The 22333-nt window shown below is 44.1% G+C and overlaps 1 protein-coding gene across 1 annotated transcript in view; it reads left to right on the plus strand.

Moving 5' to 3' along the window:
• Positions 1-22333, plus strand: part of antxr2a (ANTXR cell adhesion molecule 2a) — a 227872-nt gene that overhangs the window by 14726 nt on the left and 190813 nt on the right. The window contains exon 4 of the mRNA XM_063043529.1: positions 19556-19637. Coding sequence (XP_062899599.1) covers positions 19556-19637 — 82 coding nt within the window. The remainder of the gene's footprint in view (positions 1-19555; positions 19638-22333) is intronic.

Here is a 22333-nt window from a genome sequence, read left to right on the forward strand (position 1 = left end):
GTATTAAAAAAATGAGGTGGTGTCCAAAGGTTCAATGTCTATTAAGGAATCGGATGGCAGAAGGGAAGAAGCTGTTTCTGAATCACTGAGTGTGTGCCTTCAGGCTTCTGTATCTCCCACCTGATGATAACAGTGAGAAAGGGGCATACCCTGGGTGCTGGAGGTCCTTAATACCTTATACAATATATTCAGTGAAAGCTTCTGTCCTTGAGCTTTATGAAGCCGCTGCTAGGCTGGTAACTAGGTATGAGGTTACTATAAAAGGAGTAGCCATGGGCACTCACATGGGTCCCAGCTCTGCCTGCCTGTTTGTTAGCTACAAGGAACAGTCTATGTTTCAAGCCTACACTGGTGACTGTCCTGCACTTTTCATTCACTGCATCAGCAACTGCACTGGTGCTGCTTCCTGCACCCATGCTGAACCCCGATCCGCCGATGTGGGTTTGTGATAGACAGACTCTTACAGCTACCTGAACTATACCTCTTCCCACCCTGCTACTTGGAACAAGTGATACACCTGCCCCAACACCTCCTTCCTCACTATCATTCAGGGCCGTAAACAGTCCTTCCAGGTGAGGCAACACTTCACCTGTGAGTGTGTTGGGGTCATTTATTGTGTTCAGTGCTCCCAGTGTGGCCTCCTGTATATCGGTGAGACCCGACGTAGATTGGGAGACCGCTTTGCCGAGCATCTACACTCCGTCCGCCAGAACAAGCAAGATCTCCCAGTGGCCACCCAATTTAATTCCACTTCTCATTCCCATTCTGATATGTCCATTCATGGCCTCCTTCGCTGTCATGATGAAGCCACACATAGGTTGGAGGAACAACACCTTGTATTCCGTTTAGATAGCCTCCGACCTGATGGGATGAACATAGATTTCTCAAACTTCTGGTAGTGCCTCCTATCCACCCCCCACTTCACCATTTCCCATCCTCTTTTCCCTCCCTCACCTTATCTCCTTGCCCACCCTTCGCATCCCTCTGGTGCTCCTCCCCCTTTTTTCTTCCATGGCCTTCTGTCTCTTTCACCAATCACTTACCAGCTCTTTACTTCACCACTCCCCCTCCAGGTTTCGCCTATCACCAGGTGTTTCTCCCTCCCCTCCCCTAACCTTCTAAATCTACTCCACAGCATTTTTTCGCTAGTCCTGTTGAAGGATTTGGGCCTGAAACATCAACTGTACTTTTTTCCATAGATGCTGCCAGGCCTGCTGAGTTCCTCCAGCATCTTGTGTGTGTTGCTCGTATTTCCAGCATCTGCAGATGTTCTCTGGTTGAAGAATTTACTATGGTTCACTTTAACCTACAGCTTGTGGCTCAGGCCATTTGAACCTGTTACAGACTTTCACTTCCTGGTACCAATGCGGTAGGGGTTCCTTTTATTTCTCTGCTACATGCTCACCACCACCCCCATCTCTCTCCCCTGTACTACAGAACCAAGAATTTGCTATTCCCTACTGTGAACGTATTATCCTCTACTACAAGGAGAACTGTTGCTTATTAACTTTGCCTGGTAATGAACCCCACTGTTACTGCCTGGGCTGACTTGCAAATGAAGATCCATAATATAGTGGGGATTATTTTAGGTTTGATGAGTTAATTTCTTAAGAAGATTTTGTTGTATCAATACAGAATTTATAACATATTGGATAGCGAATATTTTCAAAACTGTTGCTTTCTCAGAAATTTTTTGTGTTTATGATAGACTGCTTGAAGCTGAACACAAATATAATTTCACGCTACTTGTATCATGTAGGAATATGGAGAAACAAGAAATTGACCTTTATTGAAAATAATGTGTCTAATTGCATAACCGTGCTGACACTTTGCAATAGTTCAACTAAGTGGAAAATGCTTTGTTTATGATTTTTGTTTGTACTCAGGGTCTGAGGCTTCTCACTGATTATTGTCCAACAATAATCAGTCAGCATTGATTGATTCCATTTGCCCTGATGCTGTTTCTCCATGATTGCAATGTCCTGGTGAAACCTTTCACCACGCTAGTCACTGACAGTACCAAGGTTTGCAGGATGAAGTCTAAATGGAAATCCAGAGAATGAATCTTTAATGACATGTTGCACTTCATGGTTTTGTGCGCTTGAAACATGTTGTCAACCAGCTGCACATATTTTGGTGCTCTGTCGTTGCCAAGAAACTTTTCAACAACACACTTGAATGCCTTCCATGTGATTTTCTCAAGTTCCACTGGAAGTTATTTGAATTGCCTGTTAATGATGACCTGTTTGATTTGTGAACCAACAAAATTCCTTCCTTAATCTTGGCATCAGTTATTGTGGGAAACATCTGTCTCAAGTATCAAAATCCTTCACAGAAACTTTTGTGCCTGGTGACAGCAGATTCCATCCTTGTAGTCTTTAACCCAATAATCCTACTTTTGCCTTTGACAAACGCCAGTCTCACTTAACTCAGATTGGGTTATCAGAAGAGACTATTTGACATAAAGGATTCAAAATCTGTCTCAATCTTGTGTCGTTTCCATTCCTAGTTCATGCATCATGGCATCTTCTCCTGCCTCTTCTAGACTCCATGTCTCTGGGGGCTTCGGTACTGGAAGACTATTGCCACCCACGTGCCTCATTTCTGGAAGAGTCTGCAGTTCCCACATAAGCCTCATTAGCCACCTCACAAGCCAGAACACGGGAATGGGGCGTGTTAAATCCCAAGGGACTGCTGAAGAAGAGAGTGATGTTAATTACATGTCTTATGCCACATGTAGTTGCCAAGAAACTTTTCAACAGCACCCTTGAATGCCTTCCGTGTGATTTTTCTCCACTTCCACTGGAACTGAAGGACTTGCCACTCTGTGTCTGAAAAAATATATACTGAATACAGGTTAAACGGCAGCAAGTTGAGCACTGCGAAAAGTTCCTGGGAATGAACATCATCTATAACCTGTGGTAACCTGGACATATGGGCACTATGGTCAAAAAAGCTCACCAGTGCCTCTAATTCCTCAGGATAATAAAGAAATTTGGCGTATCCCTTCGACCATCATTGATTTTTATCAATGCATTATAGCAAGCATCTTATCTGGATGTATTGCAGCTTGGTATGACAAATGCTCTTTAAGAAATTGCAGCGCATTTTGGACACCGCTCAGCACATCATGGAAACCACAGCACAGTCTACACTTCTGTCTCGCTCAGTAAAGAGAACATCAAGGAATAAAAATTAAAAGACTGAAGCAAATGAATTTAAGTGGAAGGATCTATGTCAAGGGAGATGATGGAGAACATGAAGACGTGTTAGATACTGGAATTACACATCTGCATGGAGTTATTGGATGTGGGAGTTTTCAGACAGTTGAAGTCTGTGCCACTGTCCAGGTCTGAAAAGAGATTTAAAAAAAAAATACAAGATACTTGAGGATTATAAGAAATGCAAGAGAACAGTTAAGAAGAAAAAGAGGCACGAGGTTGCTGTAGCAGATGAAGTGAAGGAGAATCCCAAGGGCTTCTTCAGATATGTTAAGAGCAAAAAGATTGCACGGGACAAAATTGGTCCTCTTGAAGATCAGAGTGGCCATCTATGCATGGAGCTGAAAGAGATGGGGGAGATTTTAAATGGATTTTTTGCATCTGTATTTACTTTAGAGACAGACACAGTGTCTATAGAAGTGAGGCAAAACAGCAGTAAAACCATAGACTGTGTGCAGTTTACAGAAGAGGATGTGTTTGCTGTCTTGAGGCAAATTAGGATATATAAATCCCAAGGGCTTGACAGGGTGTTCCCTTGGACCTTGTGAGAGGCCAGAGCAGAAATTGCAGGAGCCCTCGCAGAGATAGCTGATGTCCCGTTGATTAAGAAAGGCCCTAGAAATAAGCAAGGAAATTATAAGCTGGTGAGCCTGCTGTCAGCAGTGGCTAAGTTATAGGAAGGTATTTGAAGGGAATGGATATATAAGTATTTGGATAGACAAGGAATGATTAGAGATAGTCAGCATGTCTTTGTGTGTGGTAGGTTGTGTCTAACCAATCTTATTGAGTTTTTTGAGGAGATTACCAGAAAAGTTAATGAAGGCAAGGTGGTGGATGCCATCTACAGAAAGGCAAGGCATTTGACAAGGCCCCATGTGGGAGGATGGTCAAGAAGTTTCAGTCACTCATCATTCAGGATGAGGTAGTAAATTGGATTAGACATTGGCTTAGTGGTAGAAGCCAGAGAGTGTTACTAGGTGGTTGCCTCTCTGACTGGAGGCCTTTGAGCAGTGTTGTACCGCAAGGATCAGTGCTGGTTCTGTTGTTGTTTGTCATCTATATCAACTATCTGGATGATAATGTGGTTAACTGGATCAGCAAATTTGCAGTTCACAACAAGATTGGGGACATTGTAGACAGCGATGTAGACAGTGAGGAAGACTATCAAAGCTTGTAGTAGGATCTGGACCAGCTGGAAAACTGGCCTGAAAAATGACAGATGGAATTCAATGGAGACAAGTGTGATGTTTTACACATGGGGAGGAAAAGTCAGGGTAGATCTTACATGGTGAGCGGTAGGGCACTGAGCAGTGTGGTGGAACAGAAGGATCTGGGAATACAGATTCATAATTTCTTGAAAGTGGCATCACAAGTAGAGATGTCAAAGAGTCTTTGGCACATTGGCCTTCATAAATCAAAGTACCAAGTCCAGGAGATGGGATGTCATGTTGAAATTGTGTAAGACAATGGTGAGACCAAATTTGGAGTATTGTGTGCAGTATTGTGGCCACCTACCTACAGGAAATTTATCAATAAGATTAAAAGAGTGCAGAGAAATTTCCAAGGTTGTTGCCAGAACTTGAGGACCTGAATTATAGGAAAAGTTTATGACTTTATTCTCTAGAGCATAGGAGAATAAGGGGAGTTTTGATAGAGGCGTACAAAATTGAGGGACATAGATAGGGTAAATGCAAGCAGGCTTTTTCCACTGAGGTTAGGGGAGACTAGAACTGAAGGTCACAGGATAAGGGTGAAAGGTGAACTGTTTAAGATGAACATAAGAGTGTTGTGAGTGAGGAACAGTGCCCAGTCCATCGAATCGAAGCAATCCTGTGGCCACTCCTCTGCCTCTTGCGACCACCTCTTTGTTGTCCTAATCTCTGGAGCTTTGCACTTTAGCCTCTGCCTGTATGCAAGCAGGAGAAGGACAACCAAGTTATTTTACTTACCGAAATGCACTATGGGCATGGAGCGATCGGCATTCCTTATCTTAGTGTAACAGTGGTCTCTTGTGTTGAGATCTCTGGTGCTACAGGTTATATGCTGATGGTAATTGGGCTAATGTGATGAGCTAACAGCATTTGCATCCAAGGTACTCAACACTAGCATAAATAAAAGTACAAAAGGCCTATCAGCAGTTGTACCGTATGTGTATGTGGTAAATTATGCACCGTGGAGAGCATTTTGACAGGCTGCATCACTGTCTGGTATGAGAGGGGTGGGGGTGGCTACTGCACAGGACAGAAAGAAGCTGCAGAAGGTTGTAAATCTAGTCAGCTTCATCTTGGGTACTAGCCTACAAAGTACCCAGAACATCTTCTGGGAACGGTGTCTCAGAAAGGCAGCACCCATTATCAAGGACCTCCATCGCCCAGGGCGTGCCCTTTTCTCACTCAGACTCAGGAACAGCTTCTTCCCCTCTGCCATCCGATTGCTAGATAGACATTGAGGCTTTGGACACTACCTCACTTATTTTAATATACAGTGTTTCTGTTTTTTGCACATTTAAAAAATCTATTCAATATACATAATTGATTTACTTATTAATATTATTATTATTATTATTATTGCATTGAACTGCTGCTGCTAAGTTAACAAATTTCACATCACATGCCGGTGATAATAAACCTGATTCTGATTCTGATTCTATCTCTACGAAGGGAATTTCAAGTAGATTTTCACTATTTATTAGACCAAAGCCACAGGAATGTCCTATATAGGAAATGAATAATATTGGAAAGATGACTCTTGAAGCTTCTGAGTCATGATTTCAAATGTAACCAGGAAATGAATAGATGTACTATATCATTTGTGAGTTGTGGATGTAATTGCAAGAGATCTAGGCGTGAAACAGAATTACAATTGTGATCTTAATACTATCCAGGAAGACATGTTAATGAAGACACATATTGAAGCCCTATCAAAAGCAGCGAGATAAAGGGACACCCAGATCTTGACCTGTTGTTACTCTAAGCTGTGGTGTCAGGGCTGATAAGACATTGCCATCTAGGGTGTTGAATGGAAAGATGTGTAGCTTATGTCCTTCACAGGACCAGGAAGGAATAAGACAACTTGTTGATGACATATAAAAGGAATCCAGCACTTCACTCACCATGTTAAAAAGTATATCCTTTCTTGCACTGTGGAGAGGATAAGTAATGCATGTACAAGATTAAATTATGAAAAGTCAGAACCAAGTTAAAAACATTGAGACCGTATATTGGCAGGACCAGGGATGTGTAGGCAAATGAAACAAGCATATGTTCGACCCACATCAGAGCTGACAAAATAGGAACTATCCACTGCAGTATTAGTAACATCAGCAGAATTGAGTGTAATTTCTATAGCAAACAGCATTGCTAAGATCATAACAGTGGGAAGTTGATGGGCTGAAGGGCATGATGTCATTCAGAAATCTCTAGGACATCACCAGATCATTACAGGGAAAGATGACTGCAGCCAAGTCAACTAATTGGAGATGTAATATTCCATTGCTTGTGATAGATCATTCAAGTAACCATTAAAAATGCTTTAAAATAGTGGGAAATTATTGCAAGACTGAGCAAGAATTATATTGTCAGACATATCAGCATATATGTACAATGCTGATATATTCAAAGTAAAGTATCTTGGGAAATCGAACAAGATAGGACGTATACAGTAAATGGCAAGGCACTATGTTATGTTGATGAACAAAAAGACCTAGGGATTCAGTTGTTTATTTTTGGCAGGCTTGCCTTCATAATGTAGGGAGGGAACAGCGACTCAGACCATGAGAGGCCTGCGTTGGGCATTTTCATGCCTTACAAGGTGCAGATTGGAAGTCTGTGTGGGGCGCCACTCCTCGCACAGACTAGAGCAATGTGTGATTAAGTGACTTGCTCAAAGGCACAAACGCGCTGCCACAGCTGAGGCTCGCAGTTGGAGCGTAGAGTATATGTTAGCTGTAACCTTACAGAACACTGGTTCAAGTCGTTCAATTTAATATCACAGAAAGTATACAGAATGCAACATCAAATTCCTACTGTTCACATACAGCCACGAAACAAGAAACCCCATAGAATAAACGATAGAAGCATTAGAACCCCCAAACCCCCTTTGCCTTCCCATCGAACGCAGAGCAGCAAGAGCATTGACTCTCCCCTTCTTGCCCCAGCAGAAGCACCATACTCCTCCACCATACAAGCAATAGCAGAAGTCCATCAAAAACTATGGTCCATAATCCAGCACATCAGTGTCTCAGACAAGCTCTCTCTCTCCATCGCTGTCCTACATCAATGAGCATGGAGACCAGCAACTCACTGTTCCAATGTTACAATCTTATGTGTTGCTTCTCCAAGCTGCCAGATGAGGGAGAGAGGAGGGGGTGGGGGGGAGGTGGGTAGTGGGGAGTGGGGGAGGGGAGTGGGTAGGTGGAGTGGGGAGGAGAAGGGGGGTAGGGAGTGGGGAGAAAGAGAAAGTGAGAGAGAAAGGAAGAAAAGACACCATCTTTCCTAGCTCCTCCTCCTCCTTCATTGATGTGATTGCACTGGAGAGAATTCAGAAAAGATGGTGCTTAGGTTTGAGGATTTTAGTTATGGGTAGAGATAGAATAGGCTGCAGTAGAGGAAGCTGATGGGTGACCTGACAGAAGTTGATAAGATTATGAGAGGCACAAGTTGGGTAGATAGTCAAGATCTTTTTGTTATTACCTGCTCTCTGGAATGGTTTTTTGCCATCTATTCAGTCTGTTGACACCATTCTATAGTTCAGAATTTTTTCTCTCAATAATAAACATTATTAATCATGATGTGATTGCAAACCTCTTAATTGTGTTTCCTGCATTTAAGGCCAAATAATATTTAAAGCACAAAGTGCAATGGCCTTGTATAGAGTTCTGCAGTGTCCCAAGGCACAGAGTGGTCCCGTCGTGAAAATTTCTATTGACTGTCACCATTTGCATTTTTGCCAATAAGTCAATTTTAAATCCTATTTGATGGTTTTCCTCTGACCCTATAGACTTTTATTTTCATGATTATTCTAGCAAATGCATTGTCTTTAAAAAAAAAAGAAACAGTGCCTGAATTTTTGTGTTTTCATCAAGGTCTGTGTTGGAACTTGACTGTATTATGCCACAAATGCTGTATTCATTAAAATATCTTGATGCTTCTGCAGGAGGTTCAGTTAAATTAGTCAGCCACGAACCTACCGTAACAATTTCTGCCCTTGAGTAACTTGTACTTCTCTTAAATGCTGATACATGTCACCCTTTAGAATATACTTCCAAGAATTAGTCTATTACTAATGTCAGATTGACTGGTCTATGTTGCTCAGTCTGTTCTGCATCTCTATGTAAACAATGGGTCTGTATTAGCAACTGTACTTCTCTGCATAGCTCGAGACAAAACGTTAGACTCTTTGCTTCCATACTTCCCAATCTCCCTCTTCTTTTCCAAGCTGGGTTATGTACGTATTTTAACTGGGATTGATAGTGCATTCCCCTTTAAACATGCTTGACTGCTTCAGGTTTCCCCTTGCTCAATGCTTATAATTTCTAAATGCTTAACACAATTCTTCCATAAATTCACTGTTTATATTGCCTCTTCTAAATGAAGACAGATGCCAAGAATTTATTCAGAATTCATTTTTGGCTTTTCTGCCTTCATACTTGGGCTGATATCTTGCTGTCTAATGGTACTGATTCTTTATAATCCTCTTTTCCTTTACATATTTATAAAACATCTTAGGACTTTTTTAAACTTTAGCTATCTATATTTTTCCTCATTGCCTTTTTAATTATGCTCTAGCTCTTTTATACTTCTATATGATTCTAGGCCCCATCTTGTTGAGTTCTCCATTGTCTTATTGATCCAGTTTCTTACATTATCCCTGCCTGTATGCTCCTCATAATATTTGGGGTGGTGTAGAACTAGGAACAGCCACATTCCCTTCCATACGTCTGTATTTATATTGATTCTTCACTACTCCTTTTTGAATGCCTTTCATTGCTCTGATACTGATTGCTTTTTAACTATTTGGAAATCATATCCAGTCTAGTTTATTGAGATCTTTTTCCCCGTGTTGAGAAATCAAGAACGAGAGGACAGTAGGCTTAGGTTGTGAGGGTATAGATTTAATAGGAACATGAAGGGCAACCTTTTCCACCATGAGTGTGGCTAGCTGAAAGAAGGTCATAGTTGGGAGCTTAATATCCAAGGATACACGTTTAATCGAAAGGGCAGGCAGGTAGACAGAGGGAGTGAGATGGCTCTGTTGGTAAAAAATGAAATCAGATCCTTAGAGGTAGCATAATATCAAAAGATGTACCCTCCTGTGGGTCGAGTTAAGAAACTGCAAGAGTAAAAAGACCTTGACGGGAGTTTTATACAGGCCTCAGAACAGTAGCCGGCATGTGGGGTACAAATTACAATGGGAGATAGAAAAGCCATGTAAATAGGCCAATGTTATGGGGATTTCAATATGCAGGTAGATTGCAAAAACCAGGTTTGTGCTGGATACCAAGAGAAGGAATTTGTAGAATGCCTACACGATGGCTTTTTTACGTAGCTTGTGGTTGAGCCAACAAGCGAAAAGGGGATTCTGGATTGGGTGTTGTGTAATGAACCAGATTTGATTACAGAGCATGTTCTCATGTTCTCGATATTTATTGCTTATTTATTATTATTGTTATTATTTTCTCTTGTATTTGCAGTTTGTTGTCTTTTTCACATTGGTTATGTGTCCACCCTGTTGGTTGTGGTCTTTCATTGATACTATTATGGTTCTTAGGTTTACTGTGGATGCCTGCAAGAAAACAAATCTCAGGGATGTATATGGTGACACACAGTATATGTATTTGATAATAAGTTTACTTTGAACTTTGAAAGTAAAAGAAGCTATAGGAGAGAATGATTGTAATATGGTAGAATACACATTGCAGTTTGAGAGGAAGAAGGTAAAACTAGATATATCAGTATTACCATGGAGTAAAGGGAGCTACAGAGGCATGAAAGAGGAGCTGGCCACAGTTGAGTGGAAGCCCACACTAGCAGGGATAATGGCAGAAGAGCAATGGCTGGAGTTGCTATGACCAATTTGGACGGTAAAGGATAGATAGGTCTGAAAGATGAACAAGTATTCCTAGGGAGGATGAGTCAACCGTGGCTGGCAAGGGGAGTCAAAGACAGCATAAAAGCAAAAGAGAGGGCTTACAACATAGAAAATACAAGTGAGAAGCTTGAGGATTGGGAAGCTTTTAAAAACCAACAGAAGGGAACAAGAGTAGCAATAAGGAGTGAAACGATGAAATATGAATGTAAATTAACCAATAATATAAAAGATGATACCAAAAGAAAAACAGAATAAAAGAGAGATGAGAGTGTTTAGTGGACTGCTGGAAAATGGAGCTGAAGCTGTAGTAATGAGGGTGAACTTAATAAATATTTTGCGCGATTCTTCACTGTGGAACATACCAGCGATATGCCTGAAATTGAAATGTTGGTGCAGAAATTAGTGCAGTTAATATTACCACGGAGAAGGTGTTTGGCAAGCTGAAAGGTCTGAAGGTAGATAAGTCACCAGGACCAGATGGACTACACTTCGGGGTTCTGAAAGAGGTAGCTAAAGAGATTGTGGAGGCATCGGAAGTATCTTTCAAGGATCACTAGATCCTGGAATGGTTCCAGAGGGCTGGAAAATTGCAAATAACACTCTTTAAGAGGGAGAGAAACAAAAGACAAGAATCTATAGGACTGTTAGCCTGACTTCAGTGATTGAAAAGAAGTTGGAGTCCATTAGTAAGGGTGAGGTTTTGCATTACCTTGGTGGCACATGATAAAATAGGCCAACATCAGCATGGTTTCCTTACGGGGAAATCTTGTCTGACAAATCTGTTCTAATTCTTTGAGGAATTCACAGGCAGCATAGACAGAGGAGATTCTGTGAATGTTTATTTGGATTTTCAGAAGTTCTTTGATAAGGCACCACACAATGAGGCTGCTAAACAACAGCCCATGGTGTTACTAGAAAGACACCTGCATGTATAGAAGAGTGACTGACTGGGAAGAGGTAATGAATGGGAATAAAGGGGACCTGTTCTGCTTGGCTGCTGGTTTCTAGTGGTGTTTCATAGGGATCAATTTTAGGACCATTTATTTTCATGCTATATGTCAATGATTTGGATCATGGTATTGATGCCTTTGTGGCCAAGTTTGCGGTTGATATGAAGATAGATGAAGGGGCGGGTAGTGTTGAAGAAGCAGGGAGTCTGCAGTAGGACTTCGACAGATTAAGGGAATGGACAAAGAAGTAGCCGATGGAATATATGCAGGGAAGTGTATGGTCATGTACTTTGGTAAAAGGCAGAGATTATTTTTTAAATGGGGAGAAAATTTAGAATTCAACGGTGCAAAGGGACTTGGGAGACCTACTTCATAGGTTAACTTGCAAGTTGAATTGGTCGTAAGGAAAGCAAATGCAATGTTAGTGTCCATTTCAAGAGGACTAAAATATAATAGTAAGGATGTAATGCTGAGACTTTATAAGGCAGTGGTCAAATCGCACTTGGAGTACTGTGAGTAGATTTGGGCCTTTTATCTCAGAAAATATCTGCAGACATTGGTGGGCATTCAGAGGAAGTTCACGAGAATGATCCCAGGAATGAAAAGGTTAAAATATGAGTGTTTGATGGCTTTAGGCTTGTACTGACTGGAATTTAGGAAAGTGATGGGGGGGATCTAATTGAAACTTATCAAATATTGAAAAGCCTAGGTTAAGTGGAGGGGGTGAGGATATTTCGTTTAGTGGGAATGTTTTATAGACAATAGACAATAGGTGCAGGAGTAGGCCATTCGGCCCTTCGAGCCAGCACCGCCATTCACTGTGATCATGGCTGATCATCCACAATCAGTATCCAGTTCCTGCCTTATCTCCATAACCTTTGATTCCGCTATCTTCAAGAGCTCTATCCATCTCCTTCTTGAAAGCATCCAGAGACTTGGCCTCCACAGCCTTCTGGGGCAGAGCATTCCATATATCCACCACTCTCTGGGTGAAACAGTTTTTCCTCAACTCCGTTCTAAATGGCCTACCCCTTATTCTTAAACTGTGGCCTCTGGTTCTGGACTCACCCATCAGTGGGAACATGCTTCCTGCCTCTAGCGTGTCCAATCCCTTAATAATCTTATATATTTCAATAAGATCCCCTCTCAGTTTTCTAAATTCCAGAGTATACAAGCCCAGTCGCTCCAATCTTTCAACATATGACAGTCCCACCATCCCGGGAATTAACCTTGTGAACCTACGCTGCACTCCCTCAATAGCAAGAATGTCCTTCCTCAAATTTGGAGACCAAAACTGTGCACAGTGCTCCAGATGTGGTCTCACCAGGGCCCTGTACAGCTGCAGAAGGACCTCTTTGCTCTTATACTCAATTCCCCTTGTTATGAAGGCCAGCATGCCATTAGCTTTCTTCACTGCCTGCTGTACTTGCATGCTTGCTTTCAGAGACTGATGTACAAGAACACCTAGATCTTGTTGTACTTCCCCTTTTCCTAACTTGACTCCATTTAGATAATAATCTGCCTTCCTGTTCTTACCACCAAAGTGGATAACCTCACATTTATCCACATTAAACTGCATCCGCCCATTCACCCAGCCTGTCCAAGTCACCCTGCATTCTCATAACATCCTCCTCACATTTCACACTGCCACCCAGCTTTGTGTCATCGGCAAATTTGCTAATGTAACTTTTAATTCCCTCATCTAAATCATGAATATATATTGTAAATAGCTGCGGTCCCAGCACTGAACCCTGCGGTACCCCACTGGTCACCGCCTGCCATTCCGAAAGGGACCCGTTAATCGCTACTCTTTGTTTTCTGTCAGCCAGCCAATTTTCACCTGCTTAGCCCCCCAGTCAGTGTCATGTGAAGCCATGGGAGCAGATGGTGGATGGTCATATGAGCTGCTGGTGCTTATCACATCCTGATGCTAGGCAGGTAATTTCTGGAGTGTATTGAAGATGGCTGGGATCATTCATCATGTAAAAACACTGCCCAGAAGAAGGTAATAATAGAAAAATTTGCCAAGAAGAATCATGGTCATGAGATGATGATCACCTACTTCATACAACATGGCACATACTGATATTAATAATGTATGGTGGGAAAAGATGTTGAAGAATGGAACACAGCATTCTCTGGCAATGTGCACCTACACCAGATGCACTTTTGAAACATTCTTACCCAGAATAATCTACCTTCATATCAACATCTATTTATCTCTACTAGCAAGAACTTTTCATTTCCTGTATCTGGAAATTCCGGTGATCTTTCACACACAGACTGCATTGGATTGAACCCAGGCCCAAGTCACTAGAACGGTGAGACAATTTCTCTGATAGCTGCTGTACTGTATCCCTGTTTTATTTCAAATAAAATATTTCAAACTACCATGCAAACCATACTACCATTTTATATTGTAAAATTAGTCAGCTCTGTTATGGGCACTAGCCTCTGTAGAATCCAGGACATCTTCAGAAGCAATATCTAAATAAGGTGGTGTCAACCTTTAAGGACCCCTGATGCACCATCAATAACTCCAAAAGACTGGAAGTAGAGTAAATACTGAAAGACTTTTATTCGCAGTAAAATGTGACCTCCAGCATGCTGGGTATCTGTCCTGGACTGAGAGGAGGAGCAGCGGCACAATCACCTTTATCCAGGGGTCTGTGGGAGGAGCCACAGGAGCAGTCAGCAGAGGGGCGTGTCCAGACAGTTAACCCAGTTACAACATATATATGGTTTACCACATTCTCCCCTCCTTTTTTTTAAAAAGAGTCCCGCAGGGTGAAGTGACTGACAATATTTAAAACAAGTGTATTTACAGGTTAAGTCTATCAGGCGGTCGAGTCCGTCGCTGTGATCGACGTAGCACCGGTGGTGATTGCACCGGCAACGGTGGTTGTGCTGGTTCCAGCCTGACTTGAGGTGTCAGCATGTTAGGCGTCGGTAATCCCTCGTGCGTGTGCGTCGCGCCCAGTATGGGAGTGTTGTGAGGTGTCTGTGTAGGGCTTGGAGTCCACGGTGTCTCGTGGGTATATATATCAGTGGGTACGGGGTTAATAGTCACCATGAAGTGTTCAGGGTAGGGGCCCGGTGCTCCTGTGGGCGCCAGGTCATGGATGGAAACCGTGTCCTCCCACCCATCAGATAAAACTACATAGGCATACTGGGGGTTCGCATGAAGTAAGTGAACCCTCTCGACCATCTGGGAGTATTTATTGCTCCTCACATGTTTCCAGAGCAACATTGGCCCCGGGGATGTCAGCCAAGTTGGTAGGGTGGTTCCAGTGGTCGACTTTCTGGGAAAAGAAAAGAGCCGCTCATGAGGGGTGGCAATGGTGGACGTGCATAACAGGGAGCGGATGGAGTGGAGTGCCTCGGGAAGGACCTCCTGCCAGCGGGAGACCGGCAGTCCCTTTGACCTGAGGGCTAAGAGTGTGGCTTTCCACAACTGTGCCATTCTCCTTCTCCACCTGTCCATTCCCCCGGGGATTATAGCTCGTGATCCTACTCTTTGCAAATCCCCTAGCCAGTAGGTATTCGCGCAGCTCATCACTCATAAACGAGGACCCTCTGTCACTGTGGATATAGCATGGGTATCCGAACAGAGTGAAGAGCTTGCGCAGGGCTTTTATAACTGACGTGGTAGTGGTGTCGGGGCAGGGGATGGCGAAGGGGAACCGCGAGTACTCGTCGATAACGTTAAGAAAGTACACATTGCAGTCGGTGGAGGGAAGGGGGCCCTTACAGTCAACACTCACTTGCTCAAAGGGGCGGGTGGCCTTGATGAGTTGTGCCTTTTCGGGTCGGTAGAAGTGCGGTTTGCACTCTGCGCAGACTTGGCAGTCCCTGGTCATTGTCCTGATCTCCTCAAGGGAGTAAGGCAGGTTCCAGGCTTTCACGAAGTGGAAAAGCCGGGTGACCCCCAGGTGGTGAAGATCTACATGTAGGGCGTATAGCTAGTCGATCTGCACGCTGGCGCATGCTCCCCGGGATAGGTCATCGGAGGGCTCGTTGAGCTTCCCAGGCCTGTACATGATGCCATAGTTGAAGGTGGAGAGTTCGATTCTCCACCTCAGAATTTTACCATTTTTGATTTTGCCCCACTGTTGGTGACTAAACATGAATGTGACTGAGCGCTGGTCAGTCAGCAGGGTGAACTTTTTGCCGGCGAGATAGTGCCTCCAGTGCCTAATAGCTTCCACTATGGCCTGGGCCTCTTTCTCCACTGCGGAGTGCCAAACTTCAGGGCCTTGAAGGGTATGAGAGGAGAAGAACACCACCGGCCTTCTCGCCTAATTGAGGGTAGCAGCCAGTGCGAAGTCGGAGGCGTCACTCTCTACTTGGAAGGGAATGGCCTAATCCACCGCATGCATTGCTGCTTTGGCAATGTCCCCTTTTATGCGGCTGAAGGCCGCGTGGGCCTCGGCTGAGAGGGGATATGTGGTGGACTTGACCAGGGGGCGGGCCTTGTCTGCGCAGTTAGAGACCGATTGGGCGTAATATGAAAAGAAGCCCAGGCACCTTTTGAGGGCTCTGAGGGTATTGGGAAGAGGGAGTTCCAACAGGGGGCGCATACGGTCAGGGTCAGGGCCAATGACTCCGTTTTCCATGACACACCCAAGGATAGCAAGTTGGGTGGTTCCGAACACACACTTGTCCTTGTTATAGGTGAGGTTGAAAGATTTGGCCGCTTGGAGAAATTTTTGGAGGTTGTTGTCGTGATCCTGCCAGTCGTGACCGCAGATGGTGATGTTATCCAGATATGGGAACGTGGCCTTCGGTTGGCACTGGTCCACCATCCGGTCCATTGCCCTCTGGAAGACAGATGCACCATTCGTGACACCGAAGGGGACGCGCAGGAAGTGATAAAGCCTGCCGTCCGCCTCGAAGGCAGTGTAAGGGCGGTCCTCCCGGCGGATGGGGAGCTGATGGTAAGCCGATTTTAGGTCTATGGTGGAGTACACTTTTTACTGTGCTGTCTGATTGACCATATCCGTGATGTGGGGTAGAGGGTACGTGTCGAGTTGCGTGAACCTATTGATGGTCTGGCTGTAGTCTACGACCATCCTGTTCTTCTCCCCGTTCTGAACAACGGCCACCTGCGCCCTCCAATGACTTGTGCTTGCCTCAATGACCCCCTCCCTGAGCAGCCGCTGCACCTCCGACTTAATGAAGGCTCTGTCCCCCGCGCTGTACCTCCTGCTTTTAGTTGCCACAGGTTTACAGTCGGGGGTCAGGTTGGCGAACAGCGGTGGGGGAGGGATCTTGAGGGTGGAGAGGCTGCAAGTGGTGTCAGTAGTGCGGCTGTTGGGATGGTGTTGGGTGGGATGTGCGGGTCGGTGTGTGTGTGGGTGGTCAGTAGAGGGGTATGTGACGTATTCCTACAAAACTGGGGATTTACGACAGTGATTGGTGGGAGGGGCCCATCATACTCCATTATCACGCTTTTCAGGTGGCTCTGGAAGTCAAGCCCCAATAGCACAGGGGCACACAGTTGAGGCATGACCAGTAATGTAAAGTCTCGATATTCTGTGCCCTGCACCACTAGCGTCGCTACACTACCCCCCGGATGTCTGTTGTATGCGACCTGGAAGCCATGGCGACCCTCTGACTTAACGGCCGTATCGCGAGTCCGCAATGCTGCACCGTGTCCGGGTGGATAAAACTCTCCGTGCTGCCCCAAACAGGCAGCTTGTCTTGCGTCCCTCCATCAGGCTGTCCATCATTGACCTTGCGAGCTGGTGGGGAGCACTTTGGTCAAGGGTCACAGAGATGAAGGTTGAGTCGCTGTCTTGGTCCGGCGTGGTGGGGTGCCCCGTGAGCACCCGTTGGTCGTGGGAGGTGGTGCCAACCAAGATGGCTGCCCCCATGTCTCGCATGTGGTGGCAGTGTGCAGGTAAGATGGAGGCAGGCAAGATGGCGACTTCCATGCCTCGCACGCGGCGCTGCCCAATCCCGCTCGCAGTTTGGACTTACAGGCCTTGGCGAAGTGGCCCTTCTTTCTGCAGCTGGAGCAGGTAGCTCCTCAGGCTGGGCAGCGTTTCTGGGGGTGCTTCTCAAGTCCGCAGAAGTAGCACTTCGCGGACTTGCGACTGGCAGCCGCTGAGGTTGATTCGCAGGCGGGTTGCGGGGTTTGCGGCGCCCACGAGGCCATCGGATCACGTGCCTGGAGAGCCTTAGAGTTGTGCAGAGCCGTCTCCAGCGTGTCGGCCAGCTCAATCGCCGAACGTAAGGTAAGATCAGCTTTTTCCAGCAGCTGCTGGTGCACATACACTGACCTGGTCCCCATGATGAAAGCGTCTCTCACTAGGAGCTCCACATGCTGTTCTGCCGTCAGTTCTTGGCAGCCGCAGGTCCTCATGAGCGTCTGTAGTGCCTGGACAACTCAGCACTTGACTTTCGGGCCTGCTGGTGCCTTGTCGCTAAGCGATGCCGTGCGTAGATGGTGTTTACCGGCCGCAGGTATTGTCCTTTGAGGGCGCTCATCGCGCCATCGTAGCTCAGCTGGTCTCTGATCATCGAGTAGACCCGTGGACTGACCCTGGAAAGGAGAACGCTGCGCTTCGCTGTGAACTCGGTCACTTCAATCGCCTCTAGGTATGACTCGAAGCAGGCCAGCCAGAGTTCGAAAACGTTTCCAGCTTCAGGTGTTTGCGGGTCGAGGTCTAACTTGTCGGGTCTCAGAGTGCGTTCCATGCTTTAAAATTACTGCTAATAAAATTGATGCACCATCAATAACTCCAAAAGACTGGAAGTAGAGTAAATACTGAAAGGCTTTTACTAGCAGTAAAATGTGACCTCCAGCATGCTGAGTGTCTGCCCCTGGACTGAGAGGAGGAGCCATGGCCCAATCGCCTTTATTCAGGGGTCTGTGGGAGGAGCCACAGGAGCAGTCAGCAGAGGAGTGTGTCCAGACAGGTAACCCAGTTATAACCTATATAGTTTACCACAACCCCCATCCCCCAAGTCATGCCCTTTTCTCACTGTTACCATCAGGAAGGAGGTATAGAAGCCTGAAGGCACACACTCAGCATTTCAGGAACAGCTTCATCCCCTCTGCCATCTGATTGCTAAATGGACATTGAACCCATGAACACTACCTCACTACATTTTTATTTCTATTTTGCATTACTTATTTAATTTAACTATTTAAAAAAATATATATATACAGTAATTCACAGTTCCTTTTCTATTATTATATATTGCATTGCATAGTTAACAAATTTTATGACATATGTCTGGATTGGGGAGCATGCCTTATGAGAATAGGTTGAGTGAACTTGGTCTTTTCTCCTCGGAGCGACAGAGGATGAGAGGTGACCTGATAGAGGTGTACAAGATATTGAGAAGCCTTGATTGTGTGGATAAGTCAGAGGCTTTTCCTGAGGGCTGAAATGGCTAGCACAAGAGGGCATAGTTTTAAGGTGCTTGGAAGTGGGTACAGTGGAGATGTCAGGGGTAAGTTTTTTACGCAGAGAGTGGTGAGTGTGTGGAATGGGCTGCCAGTGGCGGTGGTGGAGGTGGAAACGATAGGGTCTTTTAAAAGATTCCTGGATGGCTACATGGAGCTTAGAAAAATAGAGGACTATGGGTAAAGCCTAGGTAGTTCTAAGGTAGGGACATGTTCGGCACAGCTTTGTGAACCGAAGGGCCTGTATTGTCTATGTTTCTATATTGAACCTGATTCTGATTTACCCTGTGACTGTGTAGGCTGTCTCAGGACCACCTGATTTTGTCTCACATCCCAAAATTATGTGGGTTTGTTAGGTTCATAGACTTCTGCAAGTTAGCCCAAGTGTGTTCATGAATGGTAGAACTTGAGTGGAGTGGGGGAAGTAGTTGGGAATATGAGGGTTCAGATAGAATTAGTATGAATAGGTAGTTGATGCCCAACTTGGACTTAGTGGGGTAAAAGATTTGCTTCCTTGCTATTTCTTCCTACGTCTTTAAATTTAATTGATTTTCCCACGAATGAAGCATAATATTGGTCATTGTTTGTTGTTTTTTAAACATTGTTCGGAAAATTACCTTTGACTGGTAACTTAACAGGATTACGCCAGGGAACAATTTGAATTTGTGAAAAGTAATTAATTTCAAATAGAGCTGATCTAGCTGGCCAAGAGAAAACATTGATCCAGTCTCTTTGGATCATGTATGGTTCTGTGTTTCAGGAATAAAACACCCTGTAGGGTTTCTGTGTTCTTCCCAAAATAGACCGAAACTTTGGGAATTTTCTCAAAAATCATTTATTAGCATGTACGTTCACTGTGTTTCTTTTCCCCCAAATAGGACTCTGATCAGAAAAGGTCTTAATGATCTCAGACAAGTAAATCCTGTGGGTGATACCTACATGCATCTGGGGATTAAAATGGTAAGTTGCAGTTTTCAGTTACTTGGTAAAACCGTGGAATTGTAAAAACATGTTTGCATGGCAAGTACATTGGATGTTCTATTCCAAGTAAATGTAATGATGGTAGCTTAATGGTGAGCATAGATATTGCCATTGTATAATATATAGTCCTTAAGGTTATTGCATGGGACCTTTGAAATTCCGTATAAGTTAGTTGATGAAAATGAAATACCTGTTGAAATTCATCTGAAGGCCATTCTAAAATTTGCTTCATTTTTGTTGTGGGAATTAATTCTATAATTTTGGTAATTGCTATGTAGCTCTGTGTACACGCAATTCCAGTATTGTGCTGTGTGTTAATATAATAATTTTAAAAATGTGACTTGTATTTACTCGGCATCAGGATTGGATGTACTGCAGACCGTGAGTTTGCTTGTCACTTGCCCATGGATTACGTTGTTTCTGCTCCAGCACCAGTATTGAGGGAAGCGAGGGATGAGGTTGGGGCCCTTGCTACTGATGTGGATTGTGGAAAGGGTTGGGGACTTAACTGGCAGTGGTCTGATGCATGGAAAAGAATTAGACTCGCACTGGCGTATAGTGGATGAAAAGATTGGGACTTCTCCGGCGTGGATGTGGTGAGGAGGAGAGGGAAGCAGGTATAGGGCTAATATTGATGTTGGAGGTGGGGGTGAAAGTCCAGGAGGTTGGCTGGGGATGAAAGCCGTGGGTTAAGATTGGTACATGCTTGTGGGAGTACATGTAATGTGGGAAGGAGGGCAGGTTTTTGCTGTCTGTTCAGTGCTACACTGCTAAACTTACTCATTCCGAGTCTCCAGAGCAGGCATTCCTAGGTAAGTCTGATCCAATTTTGTCTTGAAAAGAATTATTGCATGTAGAATGACATAAGTTATGCGTCCCTGATACAAATACTATGTTGTGGTCATAATGATGACTCGTGGCAGGAAGTGCTCCCTTGATTATTCCAAACAAAACATGGTCTTTAATATGTATTGCTCATTTGGCTCATTTCCCCTTTGCTCTGCTCAGGCTTTCAGCTGAGTTGCAGAATATTTTCATGTGATTTGCTAATATAAAACCTTACTGATTATGAGATTTTTATATGCAGAATTGCGAGCTGAGGTGGTAAACCAGTTGATGCACCCATTTAATGTTTACATAAATAATTTACAGTATGTTGATATATTTTCATCACTTCACATAAATAAAGATAACACGTCATGTAGAAATACAAACACAAAACTACATTTGGTTTCTTCAGAATTTGTTCAGTTTGGCTGCTGTTCTGATTCACCCTTACTCCTTGCACGGGTACATGGCTCCAGTTTTCCTGGGCCTCCTGTCACATGAGCTGTATGGTGAGACATATGAAGGCCTAGACAGTGGCTGGGCTACAGAGAGAGTGCATACAGGGTCTCGCCCTGAGGATGCTGTCCCAGAGTTTGAGAAGGAGGCAAGTTTGTGGCTTGGCTTGGTTCCCTATGAATGTGTGAGGTTTTGTAAAAGTTTTTATATGTCCTCAATATTAAACTAAAGCAAAATAAGGAAAGAGTATATTGTTAAAACATGTCCTTGGAGGCTATGCTCTTGCTGAATATTTTGCAGTTTTGTAACCTATCTGAGGACTCTTGCATCCAGCGTGTTATCATCGGTTCCTATTGTCATATACCTGCTGATTCCTCCTAGACATTGAACTAATATTTAGCACCATGGGCATGTAGTCAACTGTTGCAATATAATAATACTCAAAGCAGGCTCAGCAGCCAGATTTTTGGGTAGATGGGATATATCAAAGCCACAGATCTGCCTACCTTGCCTTCTTTGCTATTTGTCAGTTGATTCTTCATATTGCAGGATTTGGTGGTTCTCTCCAATGACGCCACAACTTGAAACCTTCTGTTCTCAGCGCATTCCTACCACAGTTCTTATTGATGCCACTTCCAAGGTGTTTTGCATGGTAGTGCTTCATATCATGGCCATCTTCCTTTCCCCCACCTGTGGTGCTGGATGTCCCTACAACTTTTTCCCAGAGAGACTGGAAGATATACCGAGACAGCAGACATAACATTCCCCATTTTTGTCTTCCCATACTACCAAGTTGTAAGTGCCTCTCTGAAGAACTCATGTTCGGGAAAAAGTTCTGTTCACACATCCTAAGCTCCATGTCTTTGAGTTTATGAACTCCAGAGGACAACGTGGTGAGGGTCAAGGCACAATACAAAAAGTGGTTGTTTTGGTTGAGAGAATTCAGCAGTACCCCTCTTGACTTGTGCTACTTACTGTATTTGCAGTCCTTCCTCTGGTGTTGTGCCTTGGTGGATCACACTGAGTAGGTGTGAAGTTAAAAAGTCAAGCTGCAGTTTCAAAAAGAGAACTAATCCACATACTGTGGATGAAAAATTTGATAATGATGAGACTTGGTAGCTTTGAAATTTACAATGTGAGAACTAATAATATAGCTTACACCAGAAGGTAACGGCAAATTAGTTAAAATTGAATTAGACACTGGCTCAGTTATTTTGTTCATTCCACAAAAGGAATGGCATTTCAAAGATGTTGAACTGAAGTCTGCAGATATCCAACTAAGAACATATTTTGGAGAAAAGGTAACTCGTGTGGGAATGATATTTGTAACAGTGAAATACAGTGACCAAGGTACACTGAGCTTGTCTGTGGTAAAAATGGGAGGGCCTGTA

Source organism: Mobula hypostoma, chromosome 3 (genome assembly GCF_963921235.1).
Source record: "Mobula hypostoma chromosome 3, sMobHyp1.1, whole genome shotgun sequence".
Classification (NCBI taxonomy): domain Eukaryota; kingdom Metazoa; phylum Chordata; class Chondrichthyes; order Myliobatiformes; family Myliobatidae; genus Mobula; species Mobula hypostoma.